The sequence below is a fragment of the Triturus cristatus genome, chromosome 6, assembly GCF_964204655.1.
Source record: "Triturus cristatus chromosome 6, aTriCri1.1, whole genome shotgun sequence".
Taxonomy (NCBI): Eukaryota; Metazoa; Chordata; class Amphibia; order Caudata; family Salamandridae; genus Triturus; species Triturus cristatus.
This window is the reverse complement of record NC_140589.1, coordinates 1,303,306,217-1,303,319,117: the sequence shown is the minus strand read 5'-3', so window position 1 is coordinate 1,303,319,117 and position 12,901 is coordinate 1,303,306,217. Positions and strand designations below refer to the sequence as shown.

The 12,901-nt window shown below is 42.1% G+C and overlaps 1 protein-coding gene across 4 annotated transcripts in view; it reads right to left on the bottom strand.

The window, feature by feature from the left end:
• UTRN (utrophin) overlaps window positions 1-12,901 on the bottom strand; it is a 1,396,454-nt gene that overhangs the window by 970,691 nt on the left and 412,862 nt on the right. For all 4 annotated transcript variants that reach the window (XM_085612275.1, XM_085612279.1, XM_085612276.1 and 1 more), the window contains 2 exons: window positions 6,693-6,838; window positions 895-1,107 (listed from right to left, as the gene is read on the bottom strand). In XM_085612275.1, coding sequence (XP_085468401.1) covers window positions 895-1,107; window positions 6,693-6,838 — 359 coding nt within the window. The remainder of the gene's footprint in view (window positions 1-894; window positions 1,108-6,692; window positions 6,839-12,901) is intronic.

Genomic DNA, 12,901 nt, shown 5'->3' with positions numbered 1-12,901 from the left:
TCAATTTGAATTCTCTGAACGATTTGTTATGGATCTAGTTATGAGAAAGATTTTTTAATGGCCTACAGTAAATAAGAACAGAATTACTCTCTCATTAAAACACTAATATACACAACCACAGATTCAAGAGTCTCTACAAACCCAACACTTTCAGTACATTTGTCCTTTGCTTCATAAAAGGAGATGGGCCCCATCTCGCCCTGACGCAGTTTGCTTCGTCAGGGAGCCACTAGCAAGGCCTATGTGGGCTGTGCATGGCAGATACAAAGATGCTACTTCCCTTGATGCACTTAAAAAAATATTATACGTAAATTACTTCACGAGAAATATTTTTACAAGTGTTTCTAGTTTTGCCAGGTTTTGTTTCATATTAAAAAGTAAAATAGGTATTCTTAACTTTCTCTCCAGCGTTTACCAAGAGCCTAAAAAATGCAAAACCCATAAGAAGGGTCCCTTAAGGCTTTTGCCTGCAGAAAGAACATTTTTAAGTAGCTGAGTAAGACTGAATTATGCTGTGCACTGCAAAGTGCTGACTGAGTTTTTCCTAAATAAAATATGGGTAACAAAATAAGGATGAAAGATTCAGCTAATAGTAAAGTGGATATGTATAATTTAACAATGGCACAGAATTGGGCAATAAAACGTTTATCACAAATGGATTTTGTCTGAAGTATTGGACGGCTCCAGACTGACCGTGAGGATGTAAGAAGGAAAAATTAGATGCACAGGGAGTTGGTAGAAGGGATCTTTGCTAACTTGGCCTACCTACGGTTACATAACTACTGCATCCTGGCATGACCAAAACATATTACAACAAAGAGCAGATGTGCATAAATGTCTTATACCATTAGTTACAAACCCCATCCCACAATGTCCACAGAAAGATTTATTTACCTCAAACTTTTTTAGTTTGGACAAAATATCCTCCAGCCGATTAACATCTTCAGACAGCCTGCCATTTAGCTTCTTCCACTGCTCCTGTAACTCTTCCAATGACTGTGTGCATGATTTCCCAGTATCGCCAGATGCTTGCCGATCCAAAGCCGCTGTTTCCAAGGTAAGTTTGTCAATGGAGGGCTTCAGATTTTCTAGGGTTTGAGAGAAGGCCTGTGGGGAAGCAAGAGAATATGTAAGCCAAACTTTCATGGCGATCCTTCTCCTAAGCTAACCACCTCCCTTATCTCAGCTAACCAGCTTAAAAAGTATTCTCAAGAATGTGTTTGCAACATTCAACATTGCCAACAAGAAAAATCTTGCTTGTCTCCCTCTCGTGCCTGAGTGCGGCATGTATAGCTCTTCAATGATTAGCTTCTTACCTATTCAACCACAGTTAATTTCTCCTTACTTGGATTGTCCTCATCCACCTCTGCTCCTTCGATACCGCATCCTGTCTGCTCAACAATACAGACATTTCTAACACCTGACATTTAACCCAAAATAGGAAATTGACTTATTTGTATTCAACACTTTATGGTACTGTAGTCCTTTATGCTCAGTTTGTCCAAGGCTGCTGTCATTCATTTACCAGCAAACGCAGAACCTACAAGCATCACCATCCCTTTCATCTCCTTCTACCCAGACACATAATTTCTCTTTTACATGCAAGAAACACAGCATGCTGCAATCCATTATCTCTATCACTTCAATCACCAGGTTCCAGCTTCGGACTATCAGAAAGATTTGTCCACACCCCCTACCGATACCACAAAATTTGCTAGATAATACTTATGAAGAGCAACTTCGATTTCTATATTATTTTTATAGTTGGACATCATCAGTTTTGCAAATGTGGGAGTAGGGAAGTTTGTCTTGGACTAGCTCCACCATGGAGGAGGGTTGAGAGAAGTCCTACTCATCAGTGTAATCCTCAATGTTATACTGCTGCTGCATCGTGTTCCTGCAGCCACAATTACCCTATATGCAAAAGGAAACAATTGGGAAGCCAAGATCCTGCTTTTTATTTGCGGTACTCTGAGAACTCAGTTTAAAATAATGGTGCGTGGTGAAGGAGCATTTGCCAGGAGAGTCAGTTTCCCAGCTTCTGGCCCACTCCTTCCACCGCACTGTTGGGCCTTTGCCTCAGCAGTGGTACCCTTCCTGGTATAGAGGGCCACAGTATTATTGAACCACTGCTTGATAAGGCTCCAGTGGGAAACAACGTTTACATTGCGGATTTTACTCCGCGATGCAAACACAACACGGTCGTTACAACGACCGCGTTGTCACAACGCACTACCTTTACAACGCAAGTCGTGACAACGACTTGCGCTAGATGGAGCTCTAGGATAAGGAATAGTATGGTTTACTATTCCAACACTTTCCCTAGTGTTGCACACACTGGAGTTGGAATAGTAAACCATACTATTCCTAAGTCCAGCGTGCCATCTAGCGCAAGTAGTTGTAACGACTTGCGTTGTAAAGGTAGTGCATTGTGACAACGCGGTCGTTGTAACGACCTCATTGTGTTTGCATCGCGGAGTAAAATCCGCAATGTAAAGAGATATATTCAGCTCCAGTGGATGAGAGGCTGCACTGGTGACACTGGATAAACCAGTACTGTGAGCCATAGGGTGAGCTCCTTTCCTAGTGGTGGGACCCAGGGCCGGACTGGGAACCAAAACCGGCCCTGGCAAAGTGCTCGGCCGCCCCCTCCAAACCCCCCACGGGGGTGCCGCCGAGCTCTTTGCTAGGCCCGGTTTTCGGCCGATTTTGTTACAGGGCCAATTTTGCAGCTCTGCTGCAAAAACGGCCCTGTAACAAAAACGGCCCCCAGGGGCCCAAAACCGGCGCCCACCCGTGCGGCGCACCGGGGGATTGCCCGGTGCCCGCTACCGCTAGTCCGGCCCAGGTGGGCCCTGCTGGATGGCGAATAGTAGTGGAAATTCACAGAGGGTAGCAGCCCCCTGGTGGTTTATCAGATACCTCCCATCAGCTCCACTTTCATGTACAGGGCACCAAACCCATGTGGGAAGGGGACTCCACAGGGAGGCCATGGGGCTGCAAGCAAAAAGCATCCCTACTCTTGGGTTACCGGAATACTGCAAGGGGTCAGGAGGAGGTAGCGTCTTATGAGGTGATGCTATAGAGAAGCTAATGTTCAAATCTGAGGACAGACAAGTGTATGGGTGCCTCTGAAATAACTCACTGACAGTTTGTATATGGGAAATGATGAAAGGCACTAACCCCAGAAGGTCAGAAATGCCTGTTGTGATGCCTAAAAGTTTTGTCTCCCTGTCTAAATCATGGCATCTGCAGTTTGTGCAGTCATGAAGTGGAACCACACTCAATTTTGATTCTTTCATTCTCCTGCTCTTCAGTCAATCACAACTGATTGTTGTTTAAACCCTCTCAACAAGGGTCTGTATGACCCGGATCACTGCATCTGTATTTTGGCAACACCCCTTTCAAGCAATCAACTTGAAAAGACCCCTACTGCATTCCTCTGCACCCCCTCCCAAATTATGTGAATTGGGGGAGGGATATATTGGTGGTTCACACAGCGCCTTGCTTCACGAGATCCCAAACTTTTGCTGAAAGATGTTTTGTCTATTGTGAGAGATGTGAGAGTGATGCTTTAACATAAAGTTAACATGGAATATGGTGGGGGTTTAAGGAAAATGTCTGAGATGGTGGGCTCGGTGAAGGAGGTTACTAAGGTTGTGGGGATGCCAAGGCCCCGGGGTTACACTAATCCATTATACAGTAGAACAAAAGCTCATGTGATTCCAGGTTGAGGAATATGCAGGAATTGTCTCAGAGCAAAAATGTCCACTTTGTGGCTATGTCAGAAAAATTGGTGTGGCTGCACATCATTGTAGAGCATAACATGAGTAATTTCAAGACTCCCAGGAAGCGTTCAGACTGCCTGAGTAGTTTGCCTGCTGCAATGATAAGGGGGACACCTAATGGTAACCAGACATATTTACCTTGGAGATGATGACCGCATCCATCCAGGGGATGCAAAAAGACACTTTGACTGCTATGAACAATACTCATGGTTAGGGAGGAGCCGTAGTTGCAGGTGGTGACTTGTGCCATTCCTGGGGAACCGAGGACATGGACGATGATGGTGGTGAAAAATTATGAGAAGAAGTTCCTCCTTGTTGTTGCAGGGAGATGGAATTATTAGCGAGAATTTGTTAGGGAGAGGTTGGCAGAAGCAATAGTTTTGTGGGTCTTCCTCCCTTGCTTGCTTCTACCTTATTTTAATTTACAGTTTGGAGATGCAATATTGGGTCAACAGGCACTTTGTCCACCTGGTAGGTGGGTAGTTCGAGTTAAAAGGAATGAAGAGTGAGCATTGTTTTGTTGAATGCAATAACCTCTAGCGAGGTTCTGTGAACTTGTCTGGGGTTGAGAATGTGTTGTGAATGGCCTGCTTGGTGGAAAAGAGATGGGATGACAGAGGTGAAGTCTGTGTCATGTAGGTGGCATGGAGTGCCTTATTGTGGATTGTGAATGGGCTGTGAGACACGGCTGTCTCCCAATCCCGCAAAATAATGGTCTCCCAACCTGACCTAAAGATATTTCAGTCAGTTCTTCTGGGTAATGGGTACTAAATTGTGGGTATAAAAAATACTTGCTTTTGACCCATGATGGACGTCCTGAGGATCAAAAAAACTCGCAATTTGCACCAGAAAAACAAATCTGTTTTAAGGGCCATGGGGATGGTTGCACCCAAGTGATTGTTATGTGGGTCCCACTATAATGTGGGGTTAGCTAGATTTTTCAGTGATTTGTGCTAATGCTTTTCTACTGCTCCACTGCAAAGTGATGGTGTAATGGAGTATTTTATTGATGGACTACTTAGACATAACTAACTTTAGAAACGTTACTGATATAGGAAATGACAGGCCGAGTGGGCAGGACCAGAGTAGGCTGGGACTGTCTTTGTTTGTGTCCTGAAATTGGCTTGAAAGATATTTGCCACACGAAAAACAGTGTGGACAGACAGCAGCCCAAACATTTGAGAGTACAAAGTGTGTTTGTATTGAACTGATTTTATCTTCACCCCTTGTTCCCTCAATTTGCCTACCCAGAGTGTAGAATTATTTTCAAGCGGGATCTCTGACCACTTTCCTATACTCGTAACTGGGGTGAAACCCATAGGGGAACCTGTGGGATGCAAAGCCTGAATGAAAGGGAATTGAGGAACCGTTTGATGAAAGACTACAGTGACAACCCAATTCATTCAGAAGAAAGAAAGTTTGGTGAACTCACATGTTACATTTTGGAAATCTTAAAAAACAGCTGCACAGGGCTGAACTGAGTCCAAAGTTATCTGCAATAGCAGGCACTTGATCAAAAACATTAGAGGCCTCTAAATCAATATTCTCACTGGAGACGGCACATACTCACCCCTGATGAATCTAAAAAACGTTCAAGAGTAGCTGGAGGAAGAGTATGGGGGGGTCACAACAGAGGTGGCAACATTTTACTTACAATGGTGTGCCACAGAGACAACGTAAGATTGGAACAAAATGGGTAAAGATTTAGGGCCAGTTAGGGGAAATGGGGAGTCAACGTGGATAGGGTTGGCTGAGGAATAAGACGGCAGGGAAGACGTGGGTGATGAAGATATTGCACAAATAATTTCTGGATATTTTAGAACATTATACCATGACTGACAACACAGAAAGTATAATGCAACTTCTTTGTGACCTCAAATCTACCTCCCCTTCCCCCTTCTGATTTGATGGTACTGAAAGTGCACCTTAGGCTGTTCATGCAATAGAGGTATCATTAAGATATTTATGTGAGGTAGCCCAGCTACCTACTGATTGAGTTAGGCAAAACCCATTGTTAGGGAAGGACTATTTGCCTAGAAATAGACTGTTAAGGGCTGACAAACAACCTCATACAGTGCCTAAACTGGAAAGGTCTCTTTTCTATCTTGTATAATTGATGTCTCCAATTAGTTAGGATGCAGAACCCAGTCCCTTCTCAAATAGGACTTATTTTAGACATCTGTTCCAAGGGATTCATAACAGAATTTTGATCAAACCCTCTGCCCCAGCTGATAATGACACATTAATTATATGGAATACCATTAACAGATTTCGGGCCCTGCAGGGGTGTAACACAGGCCCCCGCAGCCCCCACAGTGCGGGGGGGGGGGGGGGGGCCCGAGCTGCAGGGGGTCCCTCTCATCACAGAACTCGGGCATGAGAGCTCTCCATTAAATCCGGAGCCGGGGCCCCTCCGTGTACCTGGCAGGGGGGCCCCCTTAACTTTCGTTACGCCAGTGGCCCTAAGAGCTCATTTAGAGAGATATGCATCCCAGGTCTGAATATGCCCTGAAGCTATACAAATAAGCTAAAGTGGGCATAACATAGCAAATTGACCAAATGCACAAATGTGTAGAACCTCAAAAATAGAGTAGAATATAAAGTCTCAGGCCCAGTTAAAATGAAATCTTTATTGAAAAACAGGTTTCAACCCTAAATGAACAGAAGAAAAAAATACAAAATAGGCAGTCAGATGTTAGAATGTTATAGGTGGGGCAAGGGATGATAGTAATGAACTTGGTGGCCCAATCCAGTCTGCCTACTTTATGCGTCTGTAACGGCAGGGTCCAGTCTTCTGAACAGGGTGTAGGCCTTGCTACCGGGTGGACCTCCACGGGAGCCAGTAAAAAGAGTACAGTTCAATTGGCTGATCATGTATTAGATAGAAATAGACATAGCTCCTACCTTTGCTTGGTGCAGTGCCTTCTCTGTTGTATGTGGGTCACAGACTCCATTTAGTGTGGATTGTACATGACTCTCCAGCTCCGACAAAGTTTGTTTCACAGTCTTAAGTTTATCCAAGTAAGCCTGGCTAGGCATGCCTTCCATATCTATTTGATTTATAAGACAAAGCAAGGGTTTAAACAATTTAAACAAGCAAGGGAGCCTCACATGTTTACTGCACTGTAAATCAATCAAAGGCAAAACAGAACATAAATCAGCAATAAAGAGATTTTGTTCCTTAAACTGCACATGGGGGGGGAGGGCAATCACCTAGACACCCAAATGGTACAAACAAACCACAATAGGATTAGAAAGTAGCCTGAGGAATTCAGCAAGCTAAGTAAAAACGTCACTCTCCCACCCAAGTGCTGGATTGACATGAGGTCGTGTGTGATTTGCTAGTCCTAATATTGCTTACTGTGATGCCTAATAGAAAGACACAGCAGGTGTGTTGCTAAGAATATAAGCTGAAAAATGTATGGAATTCCAATACAGGCAAGACTGTTCACATAGACATGAATAGTGGATTTGTGAGAAAAATAGCTGAGTCTCTAACAGCACAGGCAATTCATATTCTGGTGCTGTTGTCTAAAGCTATGGTTTTTCTAGTGGAACACAACCAGTAATTTATTTAGGTTTGCTGTGGAACTTTGTTTTTATGTACAGCTTTTCCATACATTTGCAGAAGTGTTGGCATCTAATCAGAATTAGTTATTCTGCTTTATACACACACACACACACACACACATATATATATATATATAAATTCACTGAAAAAAACACAGGTTTCAGGGGCATTATAGTTAGCTGGACATTTCCCTCGTACAAAACCCTAGAAATTCCCCTGTTATAGTTAGTTCAGCTAACTATAACTCGCGCCCCCGCAATGCACTGCTGATTACGTCACATATTACATCACTCATGACATGGTCAGTGACATCACTCATGACATCATCCAGTGAGTATGTGTTTCTGCACATTTTTAGTATGTTTAATATATATAGGGAAAGGTCTGTTGAAGAATGAGTGGGTGTACAAGTGTGTGAATGGATGATTTTCTAGGTGCATAACTGACTCTATAAGTGAGTCATTAAATGTATCTTACGGCAGACTAGTGACTAAACTGTGTGAATGTCTGTATGTGTCTGTGTGTTGGTGTATAAGTGGCTGCATGGTTTTGTGAATAGCTATATGAGTGTCTATATGGGTTATTGATTGGTTGTCTGAGTATCTGTATGGGTGCCTGAGTGTTTGTGTGGGTAGGGTGTGTGTGACTCTATGCATAGATGTGTGAGTGGGTGATTCTATGGGTGCATGGTTTTAAGAGTGCATCTGTGATGGACTGTATGGTTGGGTGAGTGTATGTATGGGTGTGTTAGGGATTGAATGTATATCTCAGTGGTACATGTGTGACTAACTACACATGTGAAAGGCAGTATATATGTGTGTAAGAGTATATAAGTGGGTATATGTGAGAGTGTGTGCTTGTATCAATGATTGTATAAGAGCGTAAGAATGTGGTACTATTTTTATGAGTAAGTGAACTTGAGTGTGTTTAACTGTATAGGTGAGTAAATTGGACTGTGTTTAATTATTTGCACGACTGGTTAGGTGTGTCAGTACCTCAATGGATGATTGGCAGTGTGTGAGTGTCTATATAGGTGTATAAATGCATATGATAGTCTTGTACGGAGTGACTGTAAGTATGAGTGACTGTACAGGTGAGTGAGTGGAGGTGTATGTAGACCTAAGAGTTAATGAGTGGGTATGTAGTTATTGGTATTGGAGTCTTTATGGTTTTCAAAATGGCCGTCTGAAATTTTGAGTCGGTGTATCAAAGGTTATATTAGGGTGTGAGAAGATGCACTAATTTATCACATGGATGACGTCATCAGTGATGTGATTTGAGATGTCATCAGTGATGTGATCAGTGATGTCACTGACCATGTCATGAGTGATGTAATATGTGACGTAATCAGCAGTGCATTGCGGGGGCGCGAGTTATAGTTAGCTGAACTAACTATAACAGGGGAATTTCTAGGGTTTTGTACGAGGGAAATGTCCAGCTAACTATAACGCCCCTGAAACCTTTGGTTTTTTCAGTGAATTTCAAAGGTTTTTTAAATGCCAATTCCTAACTATAACGTGCATGAAACTTATGGTTTTTTCAGTGAATTTCAAAGGTTTTTTAAATGCTAATTCCTATCTATAACTTATCTCTAAAGATATCATGTTTAATGATTTTGATTGGATTTCTATATTTTTCCAATTCAGTGTGTCAATTTCATTAATTATGTTTTTTTTAAATACTTTTTTATCACCATTTTTTAAACTTATTTTTTAAATTAATTCTTTTAAAAATGAAAAAATATTATTTGAATTTAATGGGTTTTTCAAACATTTTTTTATATTTTTCAAAATATTTTTTTACCTATATGTTCAAAACTTTATTTTATATATATTTTTTCCATGTTTTTGGATCCGTGCAGCCAACGCGAGAGGATCCGTGAACCAAACGCGATAGGATGCTCCACCCTGCGCGCATTTCGCCATTTTTTATTTTTTAAAAAGGGGGCCCCAGGGGGTCCTTCTGGGACCCCCTAAGCACCTCTAGAGGGTCAGAGTATTTCCACTCTGCCCCCTTTATATGTTTTACACACTTATTCCCCTTGCTTCTTCAGCCTCGCTTCTACCGAGGCAGAAAATGGCCGCCAACAGTTCCTGGTTTCGAATGTAGACAGACACTCGACAGCCAATTAGCATTCAGCACGCGATCAGGAGGGTGCGCTTACGGTGTGGGTAGGGTGCGCGGATCCTCCCCGGCCATAGATATATATGTACTTTTAACTCTAATTTTCTCTGGAACTACTGAACGGATTCACACCATTGATGCAAAAGGCACGAGTCTGAACTGAGGACTACCTCTTTGCCAAATTTGGTGTAATTCCGTTCAGCGGTTCGGGCTGTAGCTGCGACAACCGATCCTATGGGAAATTGCATGGGGAAAACGCGTTTTGGGACCCCCCCTTTGTTCTCTGCCCCCGCTCGACGAATCACCACTAAACTTTCAGGGTAGGTGCGGAGCTGGCCAAAAGTTTAGAAAATTTCGCGAAGATTCGTCAACCGGCGCCACACTTATTGGGAATGGAATGTTGCGGATTTCCTATGGAAAATAGGTCCTAACTATAACTATAACTATATATCTATCTATCTATCTATCTATCTATCTATCTATCTATCTATCTATATATATATATATATATATATATATATATATATATATATATATATTCACTTAAAAAACCATAGGTTTCAAACACGTTATAGTTAGGTGGACATTTCACTCGAAAAAAAACAATGAAATTCCCCCGTTATAGTTAGTTCAGATAACTATAACTCGCACGCCCGCAATCCACTGCTCATGACGTCACATATTACATCACTCATGACATGGTCAGTGGCATCACTCATGATATATCTGATAACATCATCCTTGTGATAGAGTTGCGGTCGCGCGAGTTATAGTTATCTGAACTAACTATAACGGGGGAATTTCATTGGTTTTTTTCGAGTGAAATGTCCACCTAACTATAACGTGTTTGAAACCTATGGTTTTTTAAGTGAATTTGTACGGTTTTTTAAATGCTAAGTTATGTATGTATTATTTTATTTTATTTTTTTAAATTTTACCGTGCGCGCACCTCGCGATATTTTTAAAAAAAAATTAAAATCTTTTTTCACCCTTCGGGGTCCTTTAGGGACCCCCTGACAAAGGCTAGGGGGTCAGGAACTCTCTACCCTGCCCCCTTTTCACGTTTGCCACCTCTCTTTTTCACTCTTGCATCCAAAACAAACAAAATGGCGGCCGACACTTCCTGATTTCGACCGATTCGAACGTTGACTGACATGTAACCACCAATCAGAATTACGCTCGCGCACGTTAGGGTGCGCGCAGGGTGCGCGCAGGTTGCGCGCACGGTGCGCGCTTATAGATATTTATATGCTTTTAAATGCTATTTTCTCAGGAAATACTAAACAGATTGACTCCATATATGCAAAAGGCACTTCCTTGACCTGAGGACTACCTCTCTGCCAAATTTCAAGTAATTCTGTTCAGCCGTTCGGGCTGTACCTTCGACTAAAGGTCCCTATGGAAAAATGCATGGGGAAAACGTGTTTTGGGACCCCCCTTTTTTCTCGGCCCCCGCTTGACGAATCACCCCGAGACTTTCAGGGTAGGAGCTGAGCGGAGCGCCCCATTAGTTTTGAAAATTTCGCGAGGATTCGTCAACCGGCGCCAAAGTTATTCAAAATAGAATTTGCAGATTTCCTATGGAAACACGATCCTAACTATAACTATCTACTGGCGACCGCCAGTAGATAATACTATCAAGTCCACAACTTCCTACAGCAAAGAAGACGCACACTCCAGACTGTATGCCAAAGGTTTACTAGGTGCACCGGTTATGCTACAGCAGTCTGGTACAGAGGCACAGGCAAACTCTAGAGATTCCTAATGTCTTTTTGCATATGTTCTAATGTTATTTCATTCATTGCAACAATGTTTACTCCCTGTATTAAGTATTATGAGTACTATACCCTGTTACAAGCCGCTACTTTAGGCTAGTGAATGTGTAACTTTACATTTACCTCTTTTCCACTGTTTATCACTGTGTATGTTTCACATGAACCTATAAGAACTGCTGTGGGGGGAGGCAAATACCCAACCGTGACCATGTTATGTTATTGTGTTTGTAAAGCGCTCAAATCACCCTGGGGCATCTCGGCGCTGCCTGATAGACTAACAACCTAGACAGAAACCAGCAGAAAGGACTAAATGGCCATGGCAACCTGATCGCTGAACTGTGTTGGGTTTACCTGTGCCTCCATACCGGAATTGCCGTAGTACATCCTGTGCCCCTAATAAACCTTTGGCATACAGTCTGGAGTGTGTGTCTTCTTTGTCGCAGGAATTTGTGGACTTGGTATTGTTTTGCCACTCTCACTTACCATGCACCGCTGCCAGTTGGGCTGGGGACACAGTGAGACTGGTGAAATATATATATCTTGAAAGGCATATCTAGTGTCAATAAAGAATCCACATGATTGAACTCACTTATCTGACACATATAGATTTGGGTCATACCCTTTGAAACACTAGTTGTTCACTAACAGGATGTAACTATATTATTGTCCTGTTGAAGACCCCGTGGACAAATTATATCTTGGGAATCAAAACGTTGACGCATCCGTTGTGACGGCTTGACAAATCTGTACATTGAACAACTCTGAATTAAAATTATAAATCAAAGTCTTGAATTATATTGTGTAAACAGCCGACATAATTGATCTTTTTACTTGCTTAGCTGTGCACCTTTCCAAGGTTGTCTGGAGCACCTACTATATTGCTTAACGTGTCTATTTCTCGAATGTTATCTGACAATAAATTAAATCCGATACTCCTGCACAAACAGATTCACTCTGACAAGTCATTTATTTAATTCCTGGTACATACTTCTGAGCAACCTTCGTAGAGATATCATTTATTTACAATTTGCAGGTGCAAAATGGAAACTGATTGATAAGCGACAGAATTTGGAAAAATTACATTAATCAAAAGGTATGATTTTGCTCCACTTTAAACTTTCTACCTTTGTTTTTTACTTTTAAAATTGTCTGGTAAGAATGTATTGTGGATAATATTGCACACACCATGATATGTGCCCTATAATAATATCAGTCTGCATGAAACACTACCTGTGAGAAAATCACACTGCCTGCTCAATTGAAAATTTGGCACTGGGGGTGTCTCCTCATTTCCTGTTAGAAACTGCACTATAAAAAGGTAAAGCATTTTTTTTAAGTATCCTATTTTGTCAAACATGCCTCGCCTCCGGTGTACTGTAATCTTGTAGTTTCTGATTAATTTGCACTCAGGAAGCACTAATGTACAGTAGACGTGAATACAGCCGGGATCAGAAAATGTACACATTATGTAGAATGTCTCACGTGTCTACCTGTACAATAGACACCATGACCGAGAAACTGTGATAAAATGTTTCCAATGTAATAGTCAGGTCTTGGAATTCCTGTCCAAAGGCAAAGCACAACTGCACAAAACCCTGCAGAGCAGACTCTACAGCTGCTATATAGGATTCAAGACATATGCA